Genomic DNA, 25,933 nt, shown 5'->3' with positions numbered 1-25,933 from the left:
TTAGAATCAAAATCAAGATAACTTAATTCCTCCACCCTAAACATCACAAATGACTAAAAAGTCTACTAGGGTCATATAATAAAGCAATCTTTTCAATAAAAATAGTAAGTTTATTTGATTCTAGAATGAAACATCTTTCCGCTTGGTTTTCGGTCTGGTAGATGTCTCACTTTCATATTCAACCTCCAAGTGTGGCCTCTTGGACTTAGCAGTTTTGATATTTGCCGCTTTGGATGGTTCTTTTAGCTCGGACACCTCCTGAAAATGTTAAAACATAATAGTTATTACTTACACTTAAATTATAAATATATCCACGCAAGTATCATTTAAAATGTGTTTATGAGTCACTAAGTAAACAATTTGGAATGTCATACTGAAAATATAGTTCAATTTAGAATATCTGTTTAATTAGTAAGTAGAAAAGTAAAGTAAAAGTATTGAAATATCAAAACCAGAATAAATCTCATTCAATTATCAAGAGATCAAAGATGTCAAATGAAAATATCCAAGAAGATATGGTAATTCAATCCAGAAACTCTGAACTAGTACATTCATGTTTGATCACAGGTTTTGTAAACAGAAAATTTGATATATAATGCTGTGCTTGATGGAGTTTGATGAATCGAGTGAAACCTCAAGATTATGTGTCTGTATCAGTATTTTGACGGGTTTCTCCTAGTTATCATTATTATAGGATATACACAATACAAGACTAAGAAGCTAATTACATTTTTTATAGAAAACAAGGATTCTGAAACCACCAAAATATTTTTTAGGCTTGAGTTAGAACGACGATTAGTTTGTGATGTATTTTTCTATACTGTAATATAAAACACCAGTTTGATATGGAAGGTTCAAGTACCACGCACAATACAGCACTAAGTTCCTGGATAGGCCTCAGTTCAGAGATCTGGGTTGGCCTTCCAGGGTTCGCTTCTAGATTTTACCTTTCACACTCAACCGTCTGTTGCCTTGGCTGAGGTATACCACGTTGGCGATCTAGAGCATCTGGTTTATCACACAGATGTCGAGGTGGTCCGGATCGATCCTCAAGGACCAGCCACTGCCCCTCCTATCTCAGTGATCAACGTGGTGGCCTTCCATGGACCCACTCTGGCGGTTGGGTTCAACCATAGACAAAAAGAAATAAATATAGACTGTCAGCTGTGCTGCGGTTAGCGTATATTCCGGCACCGACCGCTAGGGGTAATGTGTAGTTACGGCGCACACCGCTGCAGCATCTAGCACTAGCGACCGTTTCCATAACAACTTGGTAGTTGGGAGTAGTGTTGCCAACTTTGGAGGAATTCCCCGGAATTGGAGTTTACTGACTTATTTAATATTATGTTGTAAATTAATTTAAATGCCATAATTTATGGTTTTTTAAAACATATATTTGTTATACAACAACATATCAACATACATACAACAAACATATCGTTGTAGTTTCATTACAATGATTCAAAGTTTTACTTTATTAATCCATAATTTTAGGAAGTGGTTTATTGGAAGGTTTTGTTTTATATTTGCAAGGTAAAATCTAACTAACCAGGGTGTCTAGTAGTCTGGGAAAACGGGAAAGTCAGGTTTTAGTATTGAATTTCAAAATGGTCTTGAAAAGTTGGGATTTAGTCTTTATTTGATATCAAAGTCGGGAAATTTAATGATTTTACCGCGATCGCGCTAAACGATCACGTTTCCGTGACGGCACAAGACGATGATGACACGACCGCGGGAGATGTTCTTAACACGTTCGCTGCGGCACGTCAAATAGCGGGCGTATCCCCAGTGCGGCGCAGCCCTCAGCGTCGAGTAAACCCGATTGCCGCGTGTGATTGGCTTTCCAATTTTGGTCTGATGAATAGCAAACAACGTGAGGGGATGTCCTGCTTTACAACGAGAGTCGATGTAGTTCGCTAAACACCCACAGATAGCAGCATTGCTTGGAACGTAGCCGGTCCCATTGGAATTGTATTGCCAAATCGAGGGAAAAAGACGGGACAAAAAGAAGACTTTTGAGATTGCCAGACGGGGATTTTAAGGGGAAATTTACTACCAACCTACACCACAACAAACTGCAAGTCACATACTACACGCTAACGTCGTATAGGTCCGCTTTCGGCCGACGCTAGAGCAAAAACGAAGATATACAAAAGGCATTACCGAGCGTTCCCGATGGGGTACGGACGCACCGTACGGGGGCCAAGCGCCGTACCCGATCGGGAACGGCCGCACTCTACGTGTTAAACCACGACCGTGCTAGACGACATTTTCGTGACCGCGGGAGAAACGATCACGTCTTTTCTACGATCACGCAAAACGATAATGTCTACATGGCCGCTGAAGATGTTCACGATTTTGCCGCAATCGTCGACGACGATGACGTTTCACGACCACGGCATTCAATGATGATGTCTACACAGCCGCAGAGGATGTTCATGATTTTGACGCGATTGCAGAAGAAGATAATAGTGATATAGTAATAATTTCGTTTGTAAGAGTGGTAGTGCTGGTAACAGCTGGCGAGTAGTTGACGATGAAACCGAATAGAATACCGATAACCGATATCGAACGGCGATAACGCTCTAGCGGCAGATCGCAAAACCTTTCTTTGACAGTCTATATTTACTCTATTGTCTATGGTTCAACACATGTGGGTTAACTCCATCTGTCACTGTAGCCTGGGGTTCACGATCGCCCTCCTGATGTCATAGCTGCATGCTGAGGCTCATTCCGCCCAACCTCTCGTTAGAATAGGCTTGGCTCATCCGGCCTCACCTGGCCGTCGTTGCAGGCTGGGCCTGTCATAACCGCCATAGCTGCTACTGCAGGCTCGAGTTATACTTCCTATGGGTCGCCACTGTCGTCTGGGCATCTGGTTGTGCACACAGATACCTGCCAGTGATGTCGTCTAGGAATCCGGCAAATCGCACGGACTCTTGTTGATGATGTCGTACGGGTATCCTGCTTGTTGCATGGACACATGTTGGTGCTATCATAGGGAATCGCATGGAACCCTGTCACTGCCACTTCCACCATAGTGAGCCACGTGATAACCTTCCATTATCGTTAGTTGTAATTCCCGAACTCGTCTTAAATGTCCACATGTAGTCCAAGGGGAATCTGGTTCAACACACAGATCCCTATGTCGTCGCGGTACTCTAGGGAACTCTACCTGCCACTGTAGTCAGGGTTCGGATCACCCACCTATCGTAGCAGCTACAGGCTGAGGCTCCAACCTCACCTGGTGTTCACTGCTTGCTGGGTGTCCATCGTGCCCCCAATTGAGACTACTGCCGGGAGTCATCTGCCCCATCGGTCTCCGTCGTTGTCCTGGGTGTCTGGTTCATCACACAGACACATGCCACCGCAGTGATCAGGTCAGGTGATGGCTGTCCATTGACTCTAGTTGCCTTCCGTGATGTGAGCTACATGTATCGTCACACACAGTCATCGGGAATCTGGTTCATCACTCAGTCCCTGAGAAGTCGCAGTACTTCGAGCTTCTGCCACTGTTTTAAAGAGTATATTCTGTAGTATATTCTCCGTCTGCCACTGTAGTATAGGGTTCATGCTCACCTATTGGCCTCGGCTATAGAGTGAGGTTCTTTCCGCCCCACAGCTCATCGATAGCTCAGGTTAATCTGACCTCACCTGGTCTTCACTGCAGGCTAGGTTTTCCATCACACACCCCCAATATCGGTGCTACACCTGGGGAGACATCTTATTTATCTATTGCCGCTGACGTCCTTGGGTGTCGTCTGCAGCTGACAAATTGTCAGAGCTCTGGCTTGTTGACTTAAGGTTATGTCACGTTTGGTTTACATGACAATAATTTTAAGTTCAAGTTGTCAGTTAATATTATTCACACCAGATTTCCTCGCGTCTTTGGGATGGATTATCAGCCTAAGGCTGCAACATGCGGGTATATCAAGTGTATGAAGTGTCGTCCAAGTATTATGCCGGGTTAAGCCCTAGCTTGCGAAACACATTGGTGAGTTAATAAGCAACAAAACACTATAAAAAAGCTATAAAAGTGTATAAGGTTTAAACACGCTAATACAGAATTAATAACTCTCATTCTATACTTCAACACTTGTTTATTACAAAACATAACAGTGTAGCATGCTTATCATAAACAATGATGTTATAACTAAGGTTAGCTTTCTAACCTTTAACCTTAGATAGGTAGGCTATACCCATGGTTAGGCCAGACCATTAATAGGTTAGTTTTACCACACTCAAAATAGGCACTTTACAAGTTGTACAACATTGTAACTTTACAAAACTATAAACCACTATTATTCATTATTGTAAAAGTATTACCTCAATATCCTCAATGTCTGATTCGTCAAAGTCATCCAATGATTCCACATCCCCACTGTCTGACATCTAAAACGAGAAAATTTTTCATTTTCTAACTAATTTTATAAACTAGAATTAATAATTTTTAATTTAAAATAATGTTAATTTAATTTAACTATTTTTTTTAATTTCACCTAATTTTAATTTAAATTCAAATTAATTAATTTCATAAACTCACATTCATCAACATTTTTTGTAACTGAAGTTTTGCTTATAGACATGAATATCAACGGTTTTATTTCAGGGGATATAAGTTAATGAGTTTTAAATCAATTTGAAACATTGCATGAGATAACAATAGTTATTACAATGTCGCACAAAAATCATTATAATCTTTCCTTTTCTGTGAGAGACTGAGTGGCCAGTGAATATGAAATGTGTCAATGTTGTGTGTGTTTATTTATATGTTACATGTTGAGAAGGCTAGATACTGTATGGGTAGGCCTGTTTACAATCCTATTCTGATCTAGAGCCCTTTACCAAGAATACCTAATTTTGTTCTTTAATTTCAATGTGAAAGATGATAACGCACAACACTTTTACAATGCTAACCTCATCGTCTTCATCTCCACTATCACCTTCCACAAACTCAGGCTGTTTCTGCAGCTCTTTCTCTATATCAGGATCCAGCTCCTGAAACAAGTGTTTTTTTTTTTATCCCTGTGAATACAGTCATAGATACAATTATTCATGATACACATCTTGCAAAATTATCATATTTGGCTTCCAAAGTATAGCTATGATCACAATCACACCATGCAAACTTTTTATTACTGTAAGAGAAAGTTTTAATGAACTCAGTAGGAGGTCATTAAAGCTTGAAATCCGAGACAAGGAGCTGAAGAAGGTGATATAATTCGTCATCCACGCATAGAGGAACACGATCACCGGGCAGAATCAAGATAAAAATATCTTCTATTTATTAAATTACTGTACCACTTACTAATGGTGTATATATTTTTGTTGTATCATAATTAATTAATATACTTCTTTTAATTGCTCCTGTTGACTTATCTTTTGTTGCATTTCCATGAAAATAATTGTTGGTTCAGTATCAAATAAGTTTAAACTCTATGACACATTTAATCGGGAGCAAGCTGGTTTAGTGGTATGGTAAAGCAGAGGACTTAGGTCTCCAAGGTCCCAGGTTCAAATTCCGTCAATCACCAATTTATTTTATCCATATAAAATGCTGCAACCTATTTAGGCCAAGCCTGAAGTAATGTATAACACGGATCCTTGGTACAGCCTACGTCCTGGAATGTGAAGGTGTGACATAAAAATTATTTAAAAAATAATTTATAATTTAATTTTTTAAATACTTAATTAAAAACAATAATTTTTTTAAATAATTTAAAAATTTTTATTACAAAAGGTAAAAATATGACAAGTGAAAAATCCAATACATTCCCACCCCTGAATATTATGATTGCTTTTTATGAATAAATCGAAATAATTTTTCATTTTTAGCAAATTTCTCATATAGGGAAAAATGTATTACCATCGTCTAGATTATTACCATAAGACTAGACTTAGGACCGCTTTACTTATTTTTATGTCTCAGACATAAAAACACCATCCATTAAAATTCATCATGAGAATGAGAATGAGTTTTTTTTTTTTTACCAGTGAATATTTTATAAAATTAATTTAAGTCCATTGGAGACCACATACTTAGGTCACTTTTTGGAGCTAACCAGCTAACAAGGGCTATCCAGAAAGTAAGGAACGTTTCTTTCTGATGCCGTTAGGCGCACCCCAATCACGTAGATTTTGGTGCGTCTGCACTCGGCAACTCAGTCGGCGTCCAGCCGTGTCAACGGGATCATCCTTGCACTAACCGTTTTTTTCACAATTTAAACTTAAGATGTGCCCTGCGATTGAAAATCGGTTGTGAGGTGCGGTCATTGATAGGGTTTTATGCAAAAAGCTTAAAACCAATAGACATTTATCGCCAAGTGTGTGAAGTTTAAAGAAACAATGTAATGAATGAAAGTTCTGTGGAAAATGGTGCATTCAGTTTAAAAATGGCCGAACTGAGCAAAGGGCAGACGCCCGAGCATTGTGACTGATGTAACTGGTCGCTAATGTTGATGAAAAGGTGCGCGAAAACCACTGATTCGCGATAACAGAGCTTTCGCTTTGTTATGTGACAATTTCAAACAACAAAGTCTGTGAAACTTGAGGAAAACATTGGATTTGATTTCCTCAAGTTTTCCTCAGCTCCGGCTGTTTTCGCGAACCATTTATCAACATCAGCGACCAGTTCCATCAGTCACAATGAATGCTCGGGCGTCCGCCCTTCTTTTCGTCTTGACTCATGAGCGTCGGTTCAGCCATTTTTAAACTGAATTCACCATTTTCCACAGAACTTTCATTCATTACGTTGTTTGCTTAAACTTCACACACTTGGCGATAAATGTCTATCGGTTTTAAGCTTTTTGCCAACAAAAACCGTATCACTGACCGCACCAACCGTTACAACTCACAACTGGCGGCATTTTCAATCGCAGCGCACATGTTAAGTTGAAATTGTGAAAAACGGGCAGCGAGAGGTTTCTTCTGACTGGCTGGACGCAGACTGATTTGTCAAGTGCGCACGCACCAAAATGTACGAAATCGGTGCGCACTTTTTTACATATGAAACTTGCTTATGGTCGACTGTGCGCTTTCAGCTCTAGTATGTTGTGCAGGAAATATACTTCTGACGAGCAAGGAAGAGCCCGAGCGTTGACAGCTGTATGGAAATTACTACCACACATAGGGCACAGGGTCTTCTTCCACCCTGAGTGAGTGTAAATGAGGGGAGGGGGGCGGTGTTGGACTTTCCATGGGTTGGTTCCTCTGTACCTTACTTCTCTGTTAATGTACTAATTTGATTTGAATAGGGAATAAATCTTACAAGTTTGAGGAAATATGTTAGTGAAAAATCCAACAAGGCAATTGTAATTTAGCTTATTCTGCAAGTTTTCTGTGGCATGGACATTTATTATTCTTTCAATGTTAAAGCTTCACTTAGTCACCAAAATTCTCAGGCCAAAACAAAACATGGATTTGCAAAAGGAAACTCATGCCACAAACACATCAACTTAATATAGATAAAAAGAACATAATTAATCAATTTATGTACCATATGATAACAGATATTGGAATACTTACAGCTTCTTCGTCCTCTTCCTCTTCTTCCTGCTCACTCTCGTCCTCTCCCTCCACTTCTTCTTTGTCCAGTGCCTTCTCAAATACATTCTGTGGGAAGTTGTATATGTCTCCATACTGCAATGTGAAAGTTCAGTTTCAAACAAACAAGTTCACAATACAAAGTTCAAGAGTAAGATTATAGATGTTTCCGATAACATTTTAATAAACACTTTTGAGATCTGGCTTATGATTAGAACATTACATGCTTATTTGTCTGAGTAGAGTAATTAATTGTTCAGCTGAGTTAAAAACATTATTGCTACATATTCTCAATCTATCTATACTATTATAAAAAAGAGGTGGTTGCTGTATGTGTGTATGGGAAAAGTAAACTCGAAAAATACTGGTCGGATTGGGCTGAAATTTGGCATGATGATAGCTCACATTCCCGATTAACATATAGGCATATTCTAATTTCAAAAATCCTTTCGGGCTCCGCCCCAGTGGCTCTGGAGTTTCCCATGTTAACCTTATGAGAAATGGAATTATTGAATCTTAACAGCTGTTTCAATTAAACAAGTTGGTTCTGTTCTATGATGTTCAATAGCATTAAAGTTACAAGGATTACCAACAGGGTGCAGCACTATTATTTCTTTTACATTTATGACAACAGCTAATTTGCAACCAAAAGGTGAGTGAGCGTAGCGAACAAACTTCAACCTGGAGGCGAGTTAGCGTAGCGAACGAGCTAACCTGAAGGCAAGTGAGCGCAGCGAACGAGCTCCAACCTAAAGGTGAGTGAGCGTAGCGAACGAGCTCCAACCTAAAGGTGAGTGAGCGTAGCGAACAAACTTCAACCAGGACGTGATTGAGCCATGCGAACGAGATAATCTTGAAAATTAAGAAGTTAAACGGGGCAAAGCCCGCGGGTTACAGCTAGTATTATCATAAAAACTCACTTTGTTTATTTTAAAAATTAATTTTGAAAATCACAGAAGTCTATTGGAAGTTTATGTACACCGGTAATGTTATCTAAAGAAATAAATTTTGAGATTTTGCTCATGTTCCGTGTTCGGCAATTTGATTAATAGTTATTGGCTAGTGAACTTGTATTATTATTATTATCAAACTTAACATTCACTGCAAATTATTGTTGTAGCAAATTGTATTTTCTACAGAACAAGTCTTAAGATTATAAAACAAACTAAGTGATGCAATCTTAGGCCTACCACTCCTTTCTTCAATCTTTCCATCAACTGCTTCTCTATTGCATTGTCCAGCTGAGCAGCAATAAGTGCTTTTTCTTCCCTCCTCTTTATCCTTCTCTCTACCTTCCGGGGCAATGGAACAAGCTTCTTCCTGAAATAATAATATTATCCAATATAAATGATGTAATCGTTTTAAACAGCTCATTTGAAAAACAAAAACTTATGTGTGGTGTTCCACCATGAACATTGTTACAAGTCAATTTCGAGGGGAGGTATAGCATTGTTCTCAGCCCTGGTCTTAATACTAAAATGAGTACACTGGGCTACAGCAGTGGATCAACCGACTTGATCAGCACAAACTCTGAAATTTTAAAAGCCTATGGGATGTAGGGCTTTAACGGGATATCATCCAAACCCGCAAAGGCACATCTTGAGGATAAGAGCTTTAAATTGATACCCAATATGCCTATAAGACTAAATATTTAGGGGTTGATTTGCTGAATACAAAAATGTAACAGATTCATTTAATAATAGAGTTTCTGAAAAATATCATCTCATATTATTATAACAAAATAACACTATTATTTAATATTCATGAAATGAAAATGTCAACAGTATACTTACTGTCTCCTTAGCCTCAACTTCCTCATCCGAATCAGGTACTGGGTTATTTTGACAAACCTTTGCTTGCATTTAGATTTGATAAATTGAGGCCAAAAAAGTAGATTTTCGTTTATTTGATATATGGCCTTTTCAAAGTTTCTTGATAATTTAACTCGTTCCCATGTTTTTCTAGGAAAAGCAGACCTGAAAAACCATGATTGTTGTAGAAAAAATCCATTAATTTAACAATATTGCTCATGGTTTCCATCAAAAAGTGCCGCTTTGTTATATATATATATTCCGATATATATATATACTAGCTGTACCCGCGGGCTTTGCCCCGTTTAACTTCATAAGTGAGCTCGTTCGCATGGCTCAATCACGTCCTGGTTGAAGTTCGTTCGCTACGCTCACTCACTTTTGGATTAGAGCTTGTTCGCTGCGCTCACTTGCCTTCAGGTTAGCTCGTTCGCTATGCTAACTCGCCTCCAGGTTGAAGTTCGTTCGCTACGCTCACTCACCTTTTGGTTGCAAATTAGCTGTTGTCATAAATGTAAAAGAAATAATAGTGCTGCACTCTGATGGTAATCCTTGTAACTTTAATGCTATTGAACATCATAGAACAGAACCAACTTGTTTAATTGAAACAGCTGTTAAGATTTATTAATTCCATTTAAATATGAGTACTCATAAGGTTAACATGGGAAACTCCAGAGCCACTGGGGCGGAGCCCAGAGGTCGGAGGGTAAAATCCTTTCTTAGTGAGCGTCTATTGCCCAAAAGGAAGATGCCTGCCAAGTTTCAGGTTCCTAGGTCTTATGGTTTCTGAGATTTCGTGATGAGTGAGTGAGTCAGTGGTATTTGAGCTTTATATAGGCCTATATAGATAAAGTTGTTATTCATTTGTTATATACAGGGAGGGGCAATGAAAGCGCCCCAATTTATAAACAGTACAAACTCAATAATATTCACCCTATGGATATAAATAGCACACCAAAACACAGCTTATCTTTTGCCATTTTAACTTAATAAAGTCATTTTTCCATTTCTTGAGAACAAAATCCTACAAGTGACTTCATTGTACTACTTGACATTCCTTTTTAGCCACTTGAAACTCCATCAAATACTCCTCCAGCACTTCTTCAGGATTCACTTTAGTTTTTGGACTATCCTTAGCTTCGGTTCAAGCAAATCTGTGGGGTGACTTTGAAAAACCTAGAACGTCAAGTAGCTTATTAGAACAACCCACCCCTCCCAAAAAAATTAGCCAACGTAAAGCTTTCAACAACAAAAGCTTCCTGGCAAATCTCTTCGGACTTTGAGTTACTTGGACTCATATTCTTTTAACATTTGCTGGTGTACAAAGAGTTTTGCGGCACCCACCGATTATTATTATTTTTTTTTTCAAGCGATTATCCTAAATAATTTTACCCAGTTCAACATTGTTTTCCAATCTGGAACAGCGCCATTATGACCAAGGATGGAATACGGTCCAAACAATCTCTGGGTTTTTGCACATGAACCACTATTTTATAAATAGGTTTCCACATCAAAATCTCAGTGTTAATAGCCTCAGGCATAATATTTACTAAAATGGCATAGTTTAATTGATGTTTTAAGCACAGCTGAACATTCATTGTTGCAACAATTAACATGTGACAGGTAAAACAAATTGTAGCGTTCTCATTGCCTCACCCTGTATATACATATATATTTTCCGTCAATTTATTTTTTAGTATAGAAAAGCAGCAAAAGGATGTCTATCTTAAGACAATTGTCTTGACAATCCTGCTATAGTGTGCAGTCTTACTTCATGGAAATGATTCCATCACACTGGAATATCCGCGGATAGGGTTAGATAAGAAAGAAGGTAAAATGATTGAAAATCAGATTATCGTACTGTACTGCAGCATATTTGTGTCATGTTCAGAAGATGGACAAAGAGTACCATGTTCGAGTTTAATTACCCATTCAACGTTGTTTCATTCTATACATGAGAAATACTAAACGGTGTAATTAGAATACCATTACCTTTCTGTAGTCTTCATGTAAAGGTAGATTATTCCTTTTTCCTCTCTTACGGTGGCATATTGACTGTTGGCAAGTGGACAGGAAGATCTGTTACATGTTCCTGTGAGATTGTATTCATTTCTGCAAAACTGCTGAGTTTTTGTGCTATAAAAAAATACAAAAAGTTAGATTTTTAATAAGTTTAGTTTCCTTTCCTGAATTTCTATGTCATGTAAGGTATCTATGAATCTTTTGTCACATATGGGAAAAAATTAAGAACTGTAGTAACATATTTTTATGAAAACAGTTTTTTAGATATTAATTGATTACCGTACACCAATTAAAGTAAAAATGTAAAATGTAAAAAGTTTAGATCTTCAACTTTATTTGGACTCGTACAAACGTATATAGTGTAACGTACCCCATACAACCCTGTACCTGTTTTACCTTCCCCTACCTACCTACGAGTTCCACTTGCTAGAGATATCCTGTCCTGCTAGAGCAATCCGAGCACGACATCCGTTCTGCTAGAGCAATCCAAACATGACACCCGCCCTGCTAGAGCAATCCGAGCATGACCCCGTCCTTCTAGAGCAATACGAGCATGACACCCATCCTGCTAGAGCAATCCGAGCACGACACCTGTCCTGCTTGAGCAATCCAACCATAACACCCATCCTGCTAGAGCAATCCGAGCACGACACCCATCCTACTAGAGCAATCCAAGCACGACACCCGTCCTGCAAGAGTAATCAATAGCACGACACCCGTCCCGCTAGAGCAATCCAAGCACGACACCCGTCCCGCTAGAGCAATCCAAGCACGACACCCGTCCTGCTAGAGCAATCCGAGCACGACACCCATCCCGCTAGAGCAATCCAACCACGACACCCGTCCTGCTAGAGAAATCCAAACACGACCCATGTCCTGCTAGAGCAATCCGAGCATGACACCCGTCCTACTAGAGCAATCCGAGCATGACACCCGCCCCGCTGGAGTAATCCATAGCACGACACCTGTCCTGCTAGAGCAATCCATAGCACGATCCCGTCCTGCTAGAGCAATCCAAGCACAACAACACCCGTCCTGCTAGAGCAGTCCAAGCACGTCCCCGTCCAGCTATAGCAATCAAGTCATGCACTAGACGGCCTGTTGACTTTGCAAGCCCCGACACCTTCAACGGATTTTTCATTCACTCTGTAAGAACTACCGTTGAGGCCTTACCTGATGTAGATGTGGACCCCATCCAGCTTCTGGAATCTAGAGTAAATCTTCCACCTGATACTCTAACGGTTTTCCAACCTACAACTCTTCACAACCTCAGAAAGTTGGTTATGTCATTCAAGCCATCTAGGAGCCCTGATGTGTTTGGTATGTCCACCAATATACTTAAAAAACATTTTATGCCATCACCATTCCACTTGCTGCTGCTGTCAACGACTGCCTGAGTTGTGGCGTCTTCCAGGACTTTCTGACGACTTTGAAAACTGCCCCTATCTACAAGAAGGGTGACCACCAGAGGCTTGATAGCTATCGGCTCATCTCCATAACACCTGTCTTTGGAAAGATTGTTGAAGCCACCATAACACCCCAGCTTGAAGCATTTTTTTGAAGGACTTCACCTCTTCTCGAACATGCAGTTTGGCTTCTGTAAGGGCAGGGCAACCGTTGATGCTTTTGCGAAAGTTGAGGCGAGCGTGGAAAACGCATTTGAAAACTGTCAAGCTCTCTCGCTGACCCTCTGTGATATCAGTAGGGCATTTAATTGTGTCTCCCACTCCATCTTGAAAAGGAAACTCCACTTCTATGGGCTCAGGGAGGCTGCTCTTGCCATCATGAGTACTTACCTCAAACGACGCTCGCAGGTCGTTGTGTCGATTTTGGTGTTCTGCAGGGTTCAGTGCTTGGGCCTACCCTTTTTCTCATCATGATCAATGATCTTGACGGCCTTGGAACTACCACTCATGTTTGCGGACGACACTTCTCTCCTGTCAGCGGGTACCAACATCGATCAAGCTTTGGAAATCTCCAGACAGTGCCTTGAAGAAACTGCCTGGTTTTTGGCTAACCGTTTTCAACTCAACGAGGATAAGACACAGCACATCATCTGCAGCCTTTCCAGAGATCAGCCTGGTGTTCAGGATCCAGTAAAACTGCTTGGATTTGTTCCTGATGGGAAGTTCAGCTGGACACATCACATACCAGACCACCAACAGACTCTCACGGATCTGTTTCCTCCTCCTAAAACTAAAATTCTGCGTAACAGAGGCATACTTGGTGATGGTGTACCACGCCTTCTTTCACTGCCATGTCAGTTACAGCCTTCCTCTCTGGGGACACTCGTCAAATGTTGTAGAAGTGCTTAGGCTCCTGAAGCGTGCAGTAAGGCTTATTACTGGGAGTGAGTATCGTGCTCATTGCAAACCCCTCTTTGCACGACTTGGTTTGCTTACTGTAGTTGGCCACAACATACTTCTCTGTGTGTTGCACGTTAGGGCCAATATAACCAACTTCAGCACTCGTCATGACTAGGCAGCACCGTCAGCTTCATGTACCCAGGGTGCGATTATCTAGGACCCAAGCTAGTTACAGTGTTACCGCCATAAGTTTGTTCAATAAGCTGTCACAACATATCCAAATGTTGGATTTTAAAACTTTTGAGTCAGTGTTTACCTCTTTCATCAAGACCCGAGCCTATTATGAAATCTCAGAATATCTAAGGGATGACTTAAGAAACCTACAGCCTGCCGGAAGTATTGTAAATATAAGGTTTTTGGGTACTTGAGTATTAAACGGAGGCCACCTAACCTACAGTTTCTTAACTTAGCTATGATAATACTGATTATTTTATTAGTAAACCTTCATTCGATGTTTTCACTATCAGCAAGTTTGGTTGGTTAGGTTAGGTTATGATAGTTTAGTTTTATAACTGATATAGCTGACCAGACACAGTGACAGGCGATGACAGGTAATGGCGCGCGCTCCGGTCAACGACCCTGACCTTGGCCTACTTGGAGGGGATTCTACCATGACTCATCTGATAACGCTCGACTCACAACAATACTAGAATAGTTCTACTACAACATCTATAACAATTTAACCCTCTATAAGTGCCGCGGCGCGTTTCGTAATGGTGGCCTCCGTTTAATACTCAAGTACCGTTTTTTGTTCAGTAACCATGTTAAATGACACTGTCAATCCCACTTTGTGGGTAAAAGCCGAAGGAGAAGGTATTAAGGTTACTTTTACTATTTAGATACGTTTTCCTTTCACCATTTCTTTCTTTTTGTTAACACAGTTTAATATAAATATTGCAAAAGGGTATTTGGTTTTTGTTAATGGCATAGACTACGTTAATATTATTTTTATATTATACTCACTTGACTTTAAATGAACAAAATGAATTGTTGATGATACCCCACACAACCTGAAAATGTCAGAACAAGATTATAAAAATATGTTAAAAAACTTTAAAAACGTTAAGTACTTATATAAAATATTGATTAAAATTAAGATTAAGTTACCTAATTTAAACACCTCTTGGTTAGACTTATTTCATTTCTGGACTGGATTATGAAAAATGAAAAAGGAATACACGTTTCGTTCGGTTCTTCTCTTCACTTCACCGAGTGGCTTAGCTTAATTTTTCACCATGTAACCTTTATGTCCCATTATGATAATGGTGTAGTGGCAGACTTAACCAACCCTAGACTAGCCAATAGGTATGTTAAATCTGTGACCAATTGATATACAGTGTGCTGTATGTGAAAAAGCACCTATTTCACAAATGTAGGAACAAATCTGTATTTTTTAAACCGAAATAGATAGAAATATTCTGTTTTACGCAAATTTTTACATTAACAATATTTTTTTAGCCCCTTTAATAGGGGGGTAGTGGGTGGGGGTGATACTTTTTTTAAATAACAACCCCTCATTTTGAAGGGCTTGTCAAAAGAAACACAATGACGTAAACCCGAGGTAGATATTTCATCCCTAGCAATGGCGGGTATTCCAAAATTTGATTTATGTGAAAAAGCACCGATTTTGGAATACCCGCCATTTTGGCTAGGGATGAGATATTCACCTCGGGTTTGTGTCATTGTGTTTCCTTTGACAAGCCCTTAGGGGTTGCTATTTGAAAAAAATAAGTCAACCCCTACCCTCTACCCTGTTAGGGGGGTTAAACAATTTTTGGCGTAAAAAATTGCGGAACCTTTGTTAAGAATCTATGCTTCAACGAAATAGTTCTATCTATTTTGGTTTAAAAATTACAGATTTGTTTCAGGATTTAATTTACACACTGCATTACAAATTGACACTAACCTAACATAACCCAACCAATTTTCTTGAACAGTTTGAAATTTGTTTTTATAAGATGGAAAAGACATGTTTGTTTCAAATTCAAATCTATTGTTAAGCCTCTCTGAGCTGTAGATATTATTGTAAGACTAGATTACTTCTTAAGTCAATAGCTCATTGAATCGTGAGTTTCACTTCAGTACATGTTTCGACACATTGTCATCATCAGCTGAGTAGCCTACTTGTGAAGTTTTGTATTCACCAGATGGCTTCGTCATTGTTCAATAAATTAACACGCAACACAAAAACGACACGACACGGACACATATACATTTAAAACATGTAAAACTTAAAGACATTGCAGGCCTGCTTGAACAAAGCATACAAACACGCCGGGGGTCTGGAACAGACTGATTTTTTGAAATCAGCTGTTTTGTCAACTGGCCATTTTGCCCAAAGCGCCGTTTCAACAGCGGTTTCTAAATAACTAAAAAAAATATTGACAATTGATATAGCGTGACGTGAATCAATATTTTAAGATAGTTTGTAAAAAAATTGTTATAAAATGCTAGGTTTCTACTTTTGGAAATCAAGCTAAGTCCAAAAATTTTAATAAATCAGGTCAGGGCAGTCCTAGGGTTAATGGGGACAAAATTATTAAAAAGTAGGTTGTAGGGAGGCGGCGATGGTTTCATTGAATTCCTCGCCCTAAAAGTAGAGGGTAAGTTAAGTTAAGTTGTGAGGTTTACAACAAAAGTAGGGGAAATACAAGGATTAGAGAGAAATTCCCTGCCAAAAATTCCCAATTCCCAGAGCCATAATACACCTAACTTACCGTGGCTACCGCTCTACCTAGGATCAAAGATTCAATTTGAATCCTCCCTTAAGGGTCGTTGTTTACACTTGGCGACTAACTCGCCGTGGCTTAGTCGTCGCTATTATTAGTCACAGCTACTGCTCACCAACAAAATATACTCTGAGTTCACACATGGCGAGTTGTAGGTAGCGGCTAAGTACGGTACTTTAGTTTGGCTGTGTTTACTGTGCTGAGAAAAATGTCAGTAGGATTGATAAAGAAAAAAAGATCAGATTTTGAGAGAAATCAATTTCATGCAGGACAAACTAGAAATAACTTTAAGGTACATGGCAAGTGAGGACAGCCTTAAGTCACTGCACAATACTTGTTTAATTTCTTGTTGAGGGGGGTAAATATTTTAAAATGGTAATTTCATTTAAGTATTTAGGGTATAAGTATCTCGGTTTAGCCATCCTGTCAGATTGCAACTATCTAGCTTGTGTGTGAATGAGTGACAGTTACATCAGTAACTTGGTGCAAATTCAAATTGGGTGATTATCAAATTGAGGGACAAAATCAAAACAAATAAATTTTTTTCATAAACAAATTTACTTTGGTATGGTTCTTTGTATACAAGTAGTATATGTCATATAAAACATAGTAATTAGTTCAACAGAGCTTAATTCTAATAATTTCTATTTTTTACAGGTTTTTTTGTGAGCAGAGTACAAAAAAAACGTCAGTTTCGTTACGTTTTAAAATTCCTTAAAAAACATATTTAATTTAAAAAAAAGTTTTGTTAATAGTTTTAATAAATTATATTAAGGGTCTAAAAACAAGAATCTGAGAAGAAACTAAAATTAAAGTATATTTTAAGATAAATAATTGTGAAAAACCTCTCCTTGATTGAAAATATGCTTAGGATGCAAGACAAAGTTTGTTGTTTCAGCCTGAAAAAAATTTGTCAGGCACTTGTTTCTGTGTTAAAGTATGTAATTATATTGTATTATTACAAATAAATATTAGTTGGTCAAATCAAGTACGAAAATATCCATGAAAAAATACATTTCTTGGGAGTTACGAAACTGATTATGTGTTACGAAACTGACCGCGCGTGACGAAAATGGTGATATCACGTAACGAAACTGACACTACATATAGGTTTCAGGCCAAAGAAATGTGAAAAACGTAATACAAATTAACAAAAACATTATTTTGTTGTTTATTTATGTTTATTTTACCCCCCATGTAATCCTTATTTCTAACATAAATACTGAATAAGGCCGTAATGCTCGTCCAGCATGACGTCACGATAGAAGACGGCAATGACGTAATTTTGCCGTTTGTGATCAGCTGCTTGTTTTAATCTTTCATTGGAAAATAAATCAATAAGTACTTATACGTCATAGCCGTCTTCTATCGTGACGTCATCCTTGGCGAGCATTACGGCTGGAATAAGCTGATTTTCGTCGAAACAAAACTGACTACAAGACTGACTTAGTCGTAGGATTATTTTTCGTAGGAACGTGTTACCAACTTATTATAGAAATAAAATAAATACACTGGAAATTAATACTAAATTTAAGGTAAGTAAAAAGGCTGAACGTGACCTTCCCTACTATTTTTGTAAGGCAATAAAAAACGCTGAACGTCACTTTCACAACTATTGGTGTACGTCAATGTCACAGTCGAATTCATAAAAAAACCTATCCCCCTTCATGATCATTTCAGGAGGAGGAAGGATCTCAACAATATCGGTGAAATGAACAAACGAGTTGTCACTGTTCACAACTTTGAAAGTAGTGTTATTCTCTCCAACGCGTTTAGCAAATGTCACCTCCACTTCACCATTGTCTTCAATGGCTGAACTGCACACAGCCAAATAGCGATAAGGTACATCCTTTTCATTTTTCAAATTTACAATCAAAAATATCCCGGCTTGAATATGATCTGGATCTGAAATAAAAACAATTTTCATTAAACTTATAATTTCAATTAAGACATAAGTTTTTTTTTAATTTAATAGAATGTTTGAAAACAAAACATTTCCTTTAATTTAATTAATTTAAATTTATTAAATTAATTGATTTAAATTTATTTTAAGTAGTCATTTAATTAAATGTAATTTAATTTAATGTAACTTTTAATTTATTAGCAAAAACTGTTTTAATGTTTCATGAACGTTATTGCAATTTTATTATTTTTTGAAATGAAGCTGATAATGATTTTTTTTGCTCCTTACCAATATATTTAGTGGATGAGTCTTCCAGATTAGTGCTTGCTGGCCCTTCCTCTTCAAGTGGAAAGTCACTTTCGTCACTTGATGTAAAAACATCGCTAACTTTGAGTACCTTTTTCTTGTGACTTTGATTCCGAGTCTTTTGTTTGGAGGATTTTTTATTTCCAGCTTCCTCGGTGATATTTATTTGCATTACACCGAAATGTGGGCATACCTTGTTGACTGGACAATCAAAGCAGGAGAGTTTTCGGCCGAACATACTTCCAACAGTACTAAACGTTATTTGCCTCAAACTCATGATCCCCTTTATTTCTGGGATAGATTTAGGGAGGGCCTTTTTTGCAGATTCAATAGAAGTGTAAGGAATCTCAAGAAGCCGAGTCTTGGTCTTATCATTTAATGCTGATACAATGTCAGCAGCACACGTGATATCTTTGCCGTGTTTGACTTCTGAGTCTGCGCTTCTTTTTATGTGGCCACCTACGCCATCCATGGCCCCCTTCCCATGACCAGGTTCACTGAAGTTCCAAGTCACACGTTTGACTTTTTTGAAAATGTTCGGTAGGATTGTCTTCATTAAGTAAACGTTTGTCCGGTTCCTATACTGGGATGACGGACTATCCGAAAACACATGCACTGTATGAGTATCCGGGAATCTTTCATTTGTTTCTTCGAGAATAGGTGCCATATGCGCCCAAACACCATGCGCATGATGGTCTAAATTATCAGAGAGGGTGCAAAAAGTTTCAGCCTTTGTTGTCTCGCCAATATGATAATATAATAGCCCTGTATGCAATGAAATCTGGCGTTTGGATGCTCCAAAATGTGTGGCTTGGATTTCATTTGCATACTTAGCAACGTAGTTCTGAGAAAAGTCGATGTGAAAAATAAGTTCACCGTCCTTTAGATTGCTCTTCAGCTGTTTAAATGCCTTAGATTGATGTTTCAGATTGGCAACGTGTTTGTTAAACACTTCCAGAGACTTATAGAAACGTTTCTTTACTTTTGCTATTGGCTCAGACACTTCAGACTTAACAGTCTTTCTGATTTTCCTACAAACTCCTTTAATGTCTTTAATTTCAAACTCCGTTTTCCACTGATGGAATTTAAGTTCATCAACTATGTCACCATGAAACTCCACTTCTTCAGTTGGGCAGTTCACGAGATCATTTGCATTGGCAAACTTTATAACATTTGAACGTTTTAGAGCATTTACCAGGAGTTGCATGTTTTCGTGTATAATACAAGCACACGTTTCGCGGTCTCTTGCATTTGGAGGCTGGACCCAAAACGGCCTTACACGTGTAAATGTAGAGTATGAGATTTTTCGCCCATATTCCTTAACAAATCTCAGATACAGGTTCTTCATGGTGTCCAAAAGGATTCGACGCTGCTTTTTAACTTTGGCTTTCTTCACCACGTCTTTCTTTCCTGGGCACATTTTTGAGACGGTGTCATCTTCAAAGAACTTTTGAAGTGTTTTGGAGTCCTTAACTTTAATTGTCCGGTAAACTTTTCTTGAGTATTCAGCATTCACTTTGTCAGTCTCATGCTTATTGCATTTGTACGGAAGAATTTGTTTCAACTGATTTTGAAGTCTGTATTTCCTTAAGATTTTAGTTCCAACCACTTTTCGTACTATTTGGATTTCTTTAGTTTTAGGACTTACACTTTGAAGTTGTGTTTTTAATTGTTTTTGCAACGCAAACCCAATGAATAATTGTCTGCGTACATTGGGAGATACACGATCTTTACCTATCACTTCTTTCACTTTCTTTGAAGGTGAGGGTGAGGCTAGTGTTTGATTGTCACTTTTACTTGTTTTTTTTTCAATCTTTGCAACCGTTTTTTACATTTTTCCAGTTTTCTTTCCAAACTTAATATTTTTTCATCCTTTTTTCTAAGCTCTCTATATGCCTTTGCTCGATCCCGTCTTACTTTCTTTCTTCCACTCAAATTTTGTCTTGAAACTTGTTGGGGCACTTGTACAATGTCTTCTTCCTCTCCAGATTCAGGGGGGGTGTTTTCCAAGGCCTTCTCTTGCATTTTCTTCTTGTCGCGATACCTCTTTGAGTCTTCTTTCCACCTTTTTCTTCTTTCTTTTTGCTCTTTAGCGCTAAGTTCCTTTATAAATTTTACTTTGTTCTCTGCTTTCCTTTTTTGATATCTTTCCCTTGCCTTTTTTCTGTATTCAGCTTTCTGTTCTTCTGACATTTTGTCTCTATATTTTTTTTGACGATTTGCGGCGAGTTTATTTTGCCTTTCCAGTTTTTTTGATTCAACTGTCTTTTTCTTTGTTTTTTTCGCCATTTTTTCAATCTAGCAACTGTAAAGAAAAAAAAATCCTGCATTAGAATGATACCCGAAAATATAAAAATGATATTAAATCTTAGTGTGGTTAAGATAAGATCAACAGGAACAAGAAAAACATCGAGGATGCAAGAAAACAAGAAAAAACGAGAGGTGCGGCAAAAACATTATGTTACACTTTTTTCTAAATTGCTTATTATTGTCCCGCATAATAACAAACCATTAGAAGAACAGGTAGTATTATAAAAAAAATCAGTTATGTTTATACAGAATACAAAAATCGTCAGATACGTCACGGTTTCGTCAGTTTCATTACGATTTCGTCAGTTTCATTACGTAACGAAATCTGACGTCAGTTTCGTAGCGGAACGAAAATGACTGTAACGTAACTGACGATCTTGACATTTTCGCGCCAGATGGTGCTGAACATCGCCAGGGTGAGCGAAGAGACGTATAGGTTATGTTTGTACTGACCTACTGTCTACTACTAAACCTTAATTAGAACAATTAACATATTAGTTTTATATAAACATGAGTAACGAAACTGATGTGTAATAAAGGTACTTACCTTCAGTAGTCCTGAATTTATTTATTTCATTCGAAATATAAAGAAAATACCCACACGAAACACTTTCACCGCAAACTTCATTAGTTCCTTTTGCCACTGTAGTATGATTGGGCGGGATATCGGCGAATCACGTAGTTTGTAGCGCGAATTTAAAATATCTCTGCAGACGATGGCAAAAGCCGGGGACACGCAGTTTTTTATTATTTTCTCTTTAAATAACAATATTATGGAAAATATAGGTGTGGTATAAGAATATACAGACATTAGTTATTACGTTTTATATTTAGTTTACAGATTTCTTTTTGATTCTACATTACTTTAGAGTTTAATGATATTCAAACTAGCCTCTGGGGACAGTAACGAAACTGACAAAAATCAGCTTTTAACAGATTTAAAACTAATTTATTCACTAAATAAGTAAAAAATAAGGATTACAAGGGATAAAATAGGGATAAATAAACAACAACATAATAAAATTGTATTTTTTTATTAACTTTTTCACATTTTTTTGGCCTGGGACCTAAATTGTCCCTCAATTTGATAATCACCCTAAAACATTTTGAAAATATTGAAAAGTCACCAATTTAAATTTTTTAAGGAGGTAACAATTTTAAAATGTTGCTTTTGGGTATTCTCCTTTGAAGTTGGGAACATTAAAGTACAAATATATGTTATTAAAGAAATGTAGGCCTAGAGCTAAGTTAATTTTACAAATTAAAAACACGTCGAATAACTTAAATCGATCCAGTAGAAATGAAGAATTATTTGTAGGCTACAAAGATTTTTAACAATGAATTATTATTATAACTTAGTAGGTACTACATTGATTTGAAGGTACTTCAGTATTAAACGGAGGCCACCTAACCTACAGAAATATTTCGTACCGGATACCAAAAATAACTACATACTTGGAAAGAACACACTTTAATAGATTAACAGGTGAAGTTTAGAATTAATCCGACGCCTGGTTCTGACGTTGTGCAACCCAGAACGCAGCAATGTCGGTAGGCCACATTTTGTCAGCGCGCTGCAGCGGTTATGTTAGGTTGGGTTATCGTAAATATTATGTGTGTAGGACTTTCCTCGCTTCGGTTATGATTATCGTATTATGATAACCCAACCTAACATAACCGCCGCAGCGCGCTGACAAAATGTGGCCTCCGTTTCAGACACAGTGACAGGCGATGACAGGTAATGGCGCGCGCTCCGGTCAACGACCCTGACATTGGCCTACTTGGAGGGGATTCTGCGAGTAGACACATGACTCATCTGATAACGCTCGACTCACAACAATACTAGAATAGTTCTACTACAACATCTATAACAATTTAACCCTCTACTTATAAGTGCCGCGACGCGTTTCGTAATGATGGCCTCCGTTTAATACTGAAGTACCGATTTGAACAGCAGATATTTCCAAAATGGCATTTATGATGTCTATTTTATGGCTAAAACACTCTTATAGCCAAGTAAACAAAATTCATTCAGAATCCTGTTAGTTAGGCCCAACTTATATATTGATCTAATATAAGCCTACCTAGCCTAATAATATAAAATATAACCATAGGCCTAGACTAAGTAAGCAACACAGGTAGACCCTCGTTGCATTGTGAATTTTGAAGCTTGTTTTTCGTGTCTAGTTTATGTAGTCCAACACTGATCGCTGAGGTTGACGAAATTTTGTATGTTTTATTTTAGGGTTATTTTCATGATTTGTGCTTTACTATTTTTGGTTACCGTATATAACTAGGAGACCAGTTATTGTTTATGATTATATTGTTTTATTTGGTTAAATGAGGTTTTAAATTACTGAAATAAGAAGAAACAAATTGTAAACAAAACACGACCTCAGCAGTTGGATGTACATAACTAACAATAAAATTGGCTTCAGCTGTTCCATCAGGATGACAAATCTACTAAGGGAGTATGTTTTATCTATGATAAAACTCATATTTCCTGTTACCAATGTGGCTCTGCTCCTGCCATAGATTTAAGTTAGTTAAGTTTTCTGTTAAAATGCATGTTGTTACCACATAGGCTTAACTTGAATCCACATTGTAAATTGGTAATCTTGCCGTTGGAATAAATAAAAATAAAAATAAAATAAAAAAATATAGGCTAACACGAGGCGTCTGACAAGGCCACTGCCTTTAGTCGCGATAGCGATGACTAGGCCTACTAACTTAGACTGTTCAGTGTCCAGACATGGTGACATACTTAAGCGCTACCGACTCTGGGCAAGTGAATCACGTGACTCGACGTTGGCTACTCGCCAAAAAAAGTGAACATGTCCGACTTTCTGTACGAGTGAATTTTTACTTTCTGTTCTCACAAAGTGATTAGTAACTTAGCCGCTAACTCTAGTCATAGCGAGTAAAATCACCAAGTGTGAAATAAGTTAAGCCTTTGGTCAAGTTTTGTGTGCGACTTTTGGGGTAGTTTCTTAACTGGGCTACGCTAATATCGATTGAAACTATCGAATTTAAAATATGATTAATAGGTAATCGATATTTAAAAATATAGGCTATCTATTGTATTATAAAATTAAATTATCATTACCTAACCTAACCAATCAAACTTGCTGATGGTGAAAAAATCGCATGAAGGTTTACTAATCAAATCGATAGTTTCAATCGATATTAGCGTAGCCCAGTTAAGAAACTGTATAACTTACACCCGACTTTTGTTCTGAGCAGGGCACTTGCCTGTAGCATAGGCCTAGCTGAGCTGTGAGAGACCCCAAATACAAACCTCTGAGAATGGCTGCTTTTTATAATTGTTTGCTACTTTAAACAGTATTTACTGAGTATCAATAGAAAATGGGATTTTTTATTACTAAACGTTATAGGTCTTGGCCTAGGCAAAAAATATACAGAATGTATTTAATCTCTTTACACTTAAGTTATGAGCTGCCTATGTAACTTACAATTATTTTATACATAGACCTAACCTAAGGTAGGCCTAGGTAAAATTATGACACTTTACTCACATCGTCCTGCTGCATTCTATTTATCAACTGATAGGCTACTTATAACGTTATCCTCCCAAAATGTATGAAGGCTCAGGCAGATTGTTTGTTATAGGCCTGGCTGGACCTGGACTCAGAACAATAGAACATAACCTCAGAGGCAGCATACAGACAGCACATTTATTACACACACGAGACACACACAAACAAAACGCCAAAAAAAACATGAATCACGACACGGTTCACGAGCGCGAGAGAAAGGAAAACGCAGTCGCTTTTTTTGCTAAGGATATTTACTCAGGGGAGGTATAGATGAGCCTACGATGACAGCTGTGGGCTTCTTATTAGCTGAGGTTCGTGAAGTTGGCGTACCCATATTAGCGTATCCACTTTTGAGTATACCAAACGTTAGTTCATCGTTAGTTCTCGATAGTTCCCAATTTTTATCGTTAGTTCTCAAAAAATAAAAAAGTTATAGCCGATAATAAGTGGGTACGCTAACTTCACACCACTGAGCTTTCACACTTCCGGTTTTTTAGCGGGCGCCATTTTCTGATGAGAAATGTTTACATCTATAGATAAATCGTTAGTTCTTCGTTAGTCCTCAATAGTTCTCCAATATTTTCGTTAGTTCTAAAAAATAAAAAAGTTACGAGGCATACAAAGTGGGTACGCTAACTTCACAATTATAGAATTTCCAGCGGGCACAGTTTTCTGAGTATAAACGCAATTATATCTATATACCAATCGTTAGTTCTCAGTTAGTTCTCGATATTTCTCCAATATTTACGTTAGTTCTCAAAAAATAAAAAAAAGTTATGAGGCATACAAAGTACGCTAACTTCACAATTATAACATTTCCAGCGGGCACCGTTTTATGACTATTATATATGCTTATATCTATATACCAATCCAATCGTTAGTTCTTCGTTAGTTCTCGATATTTCTCTAATATTTACGTTGGTTCTCAAAAAATAAACAAGTTACGAGGCATACAAAGTGCGTACGCTAACTTCACAATTATAAAATTTCCAGCGGGCACCGTTTTATGACTATATATGCTTATATCTATATGCCAATCGTTAGTTCTCGACATTTCTCCAATATTTACGTTAGTTCTCGAAAAATAAAAAAGTTACGAGGCATACAAAGTACGCTAACTTCACAATTATAACATTTCCAGCGGGCACCGTTTTATGACTATTAGGTATATATGCTTATATCTATATACCAATCGTTAGTTCTTCGTTAGTTCTCGATATTTCTCCAATATAAACGTTAGTTCAAAAAAAAAATAAAAAAGTTACGAGGCATACAAAGTGGGTACGCTAACTTCGCAACTATAAAATTTCTAGCGGGCACAGTTTTCTGAATAAAAATGCTTATATCTATTTACCAATCGTTAGTTCTTCGTTAGTTCTTGATAGTT

At 37.8% G+C, this 25,933-nt stretch overlaps 1 protein-coding gene across 1 annotated transcript; it reads right to left on the bottom strand.

Annotated features, from left to right (window-relative positions):
- Window positions 1–89: 89 nt before the first annotated feature.
- Window positions 90–24,682, bottom strand: LOC128986162 (protein MAK16 homolog). The gene is made up of 9 exons (XM_054406342.1): window positions 24,526–24,682; window positions 14,705–14,751; window positions 11,346–11,489; window positions 9,336–9,518; window positions 8,733–8,862; window positions 7,525–7,638; window positions 4,918–4,998; window positions 4,327–4,392; window positions 90–258 (listed from the first exon to the last, which is right to left on the bottom strand). Exons 1-9 carry the CDS (start codon window positions 24,538–24,540, stop codon window positions 121–123), a joined length of 918 nt encoding a protein of 305 aa, XP_054262317.1. The 5' UTR covers window positions 24,541–24,682; the 3' UTR covers window positions 90–120.
- Between the last annotated feature and the right edge of the window lie 1,251 nt (window positions 24,683–25,933).

The sequence above is a fragment of the Macrosteles quadrilineatus genome, unplaced genomic scaffold (assembly GCF_028750875.1).
Source record: "Macrosteles quadrilineatus isolate MER2022 unplaced genomic scaffold, UCM_ALF_1.0 Scaffold_2__2_contigs__length_208266976, whole genome shotgun sequence".
NCBI classification, from domain to species: domain Eukaryota; kingdom Metazoa; phylum Arthropoda; class Insecta; order Hemiptera; family Cicadellidae; genus Macrosteles; species Macrosteles quadrilineatus.
This window is presented reverse-complemented; position numbering and strand designations above follow the sequence as displayed.

Bases quoted from the DNA above. Each gene is read 5' to 3' on its own strand.
- LOC128986162 (XM_054406342.1), bottom strand. The intron at 4,393-4,917 runs GTTAGCATTGTA...TTCTCGTTTTAG, and splicing joins GTGGAGATGAAGACGATGAG to ATGTCAGACAGTGGGGATGT. The intron at 259-4,326 runs GTAATACTTTTA...TAACATTTTCAG, and splicing joins CAGACATTGAGGATATTGAG to GAGGTGTCCGAGCTAAAAGA.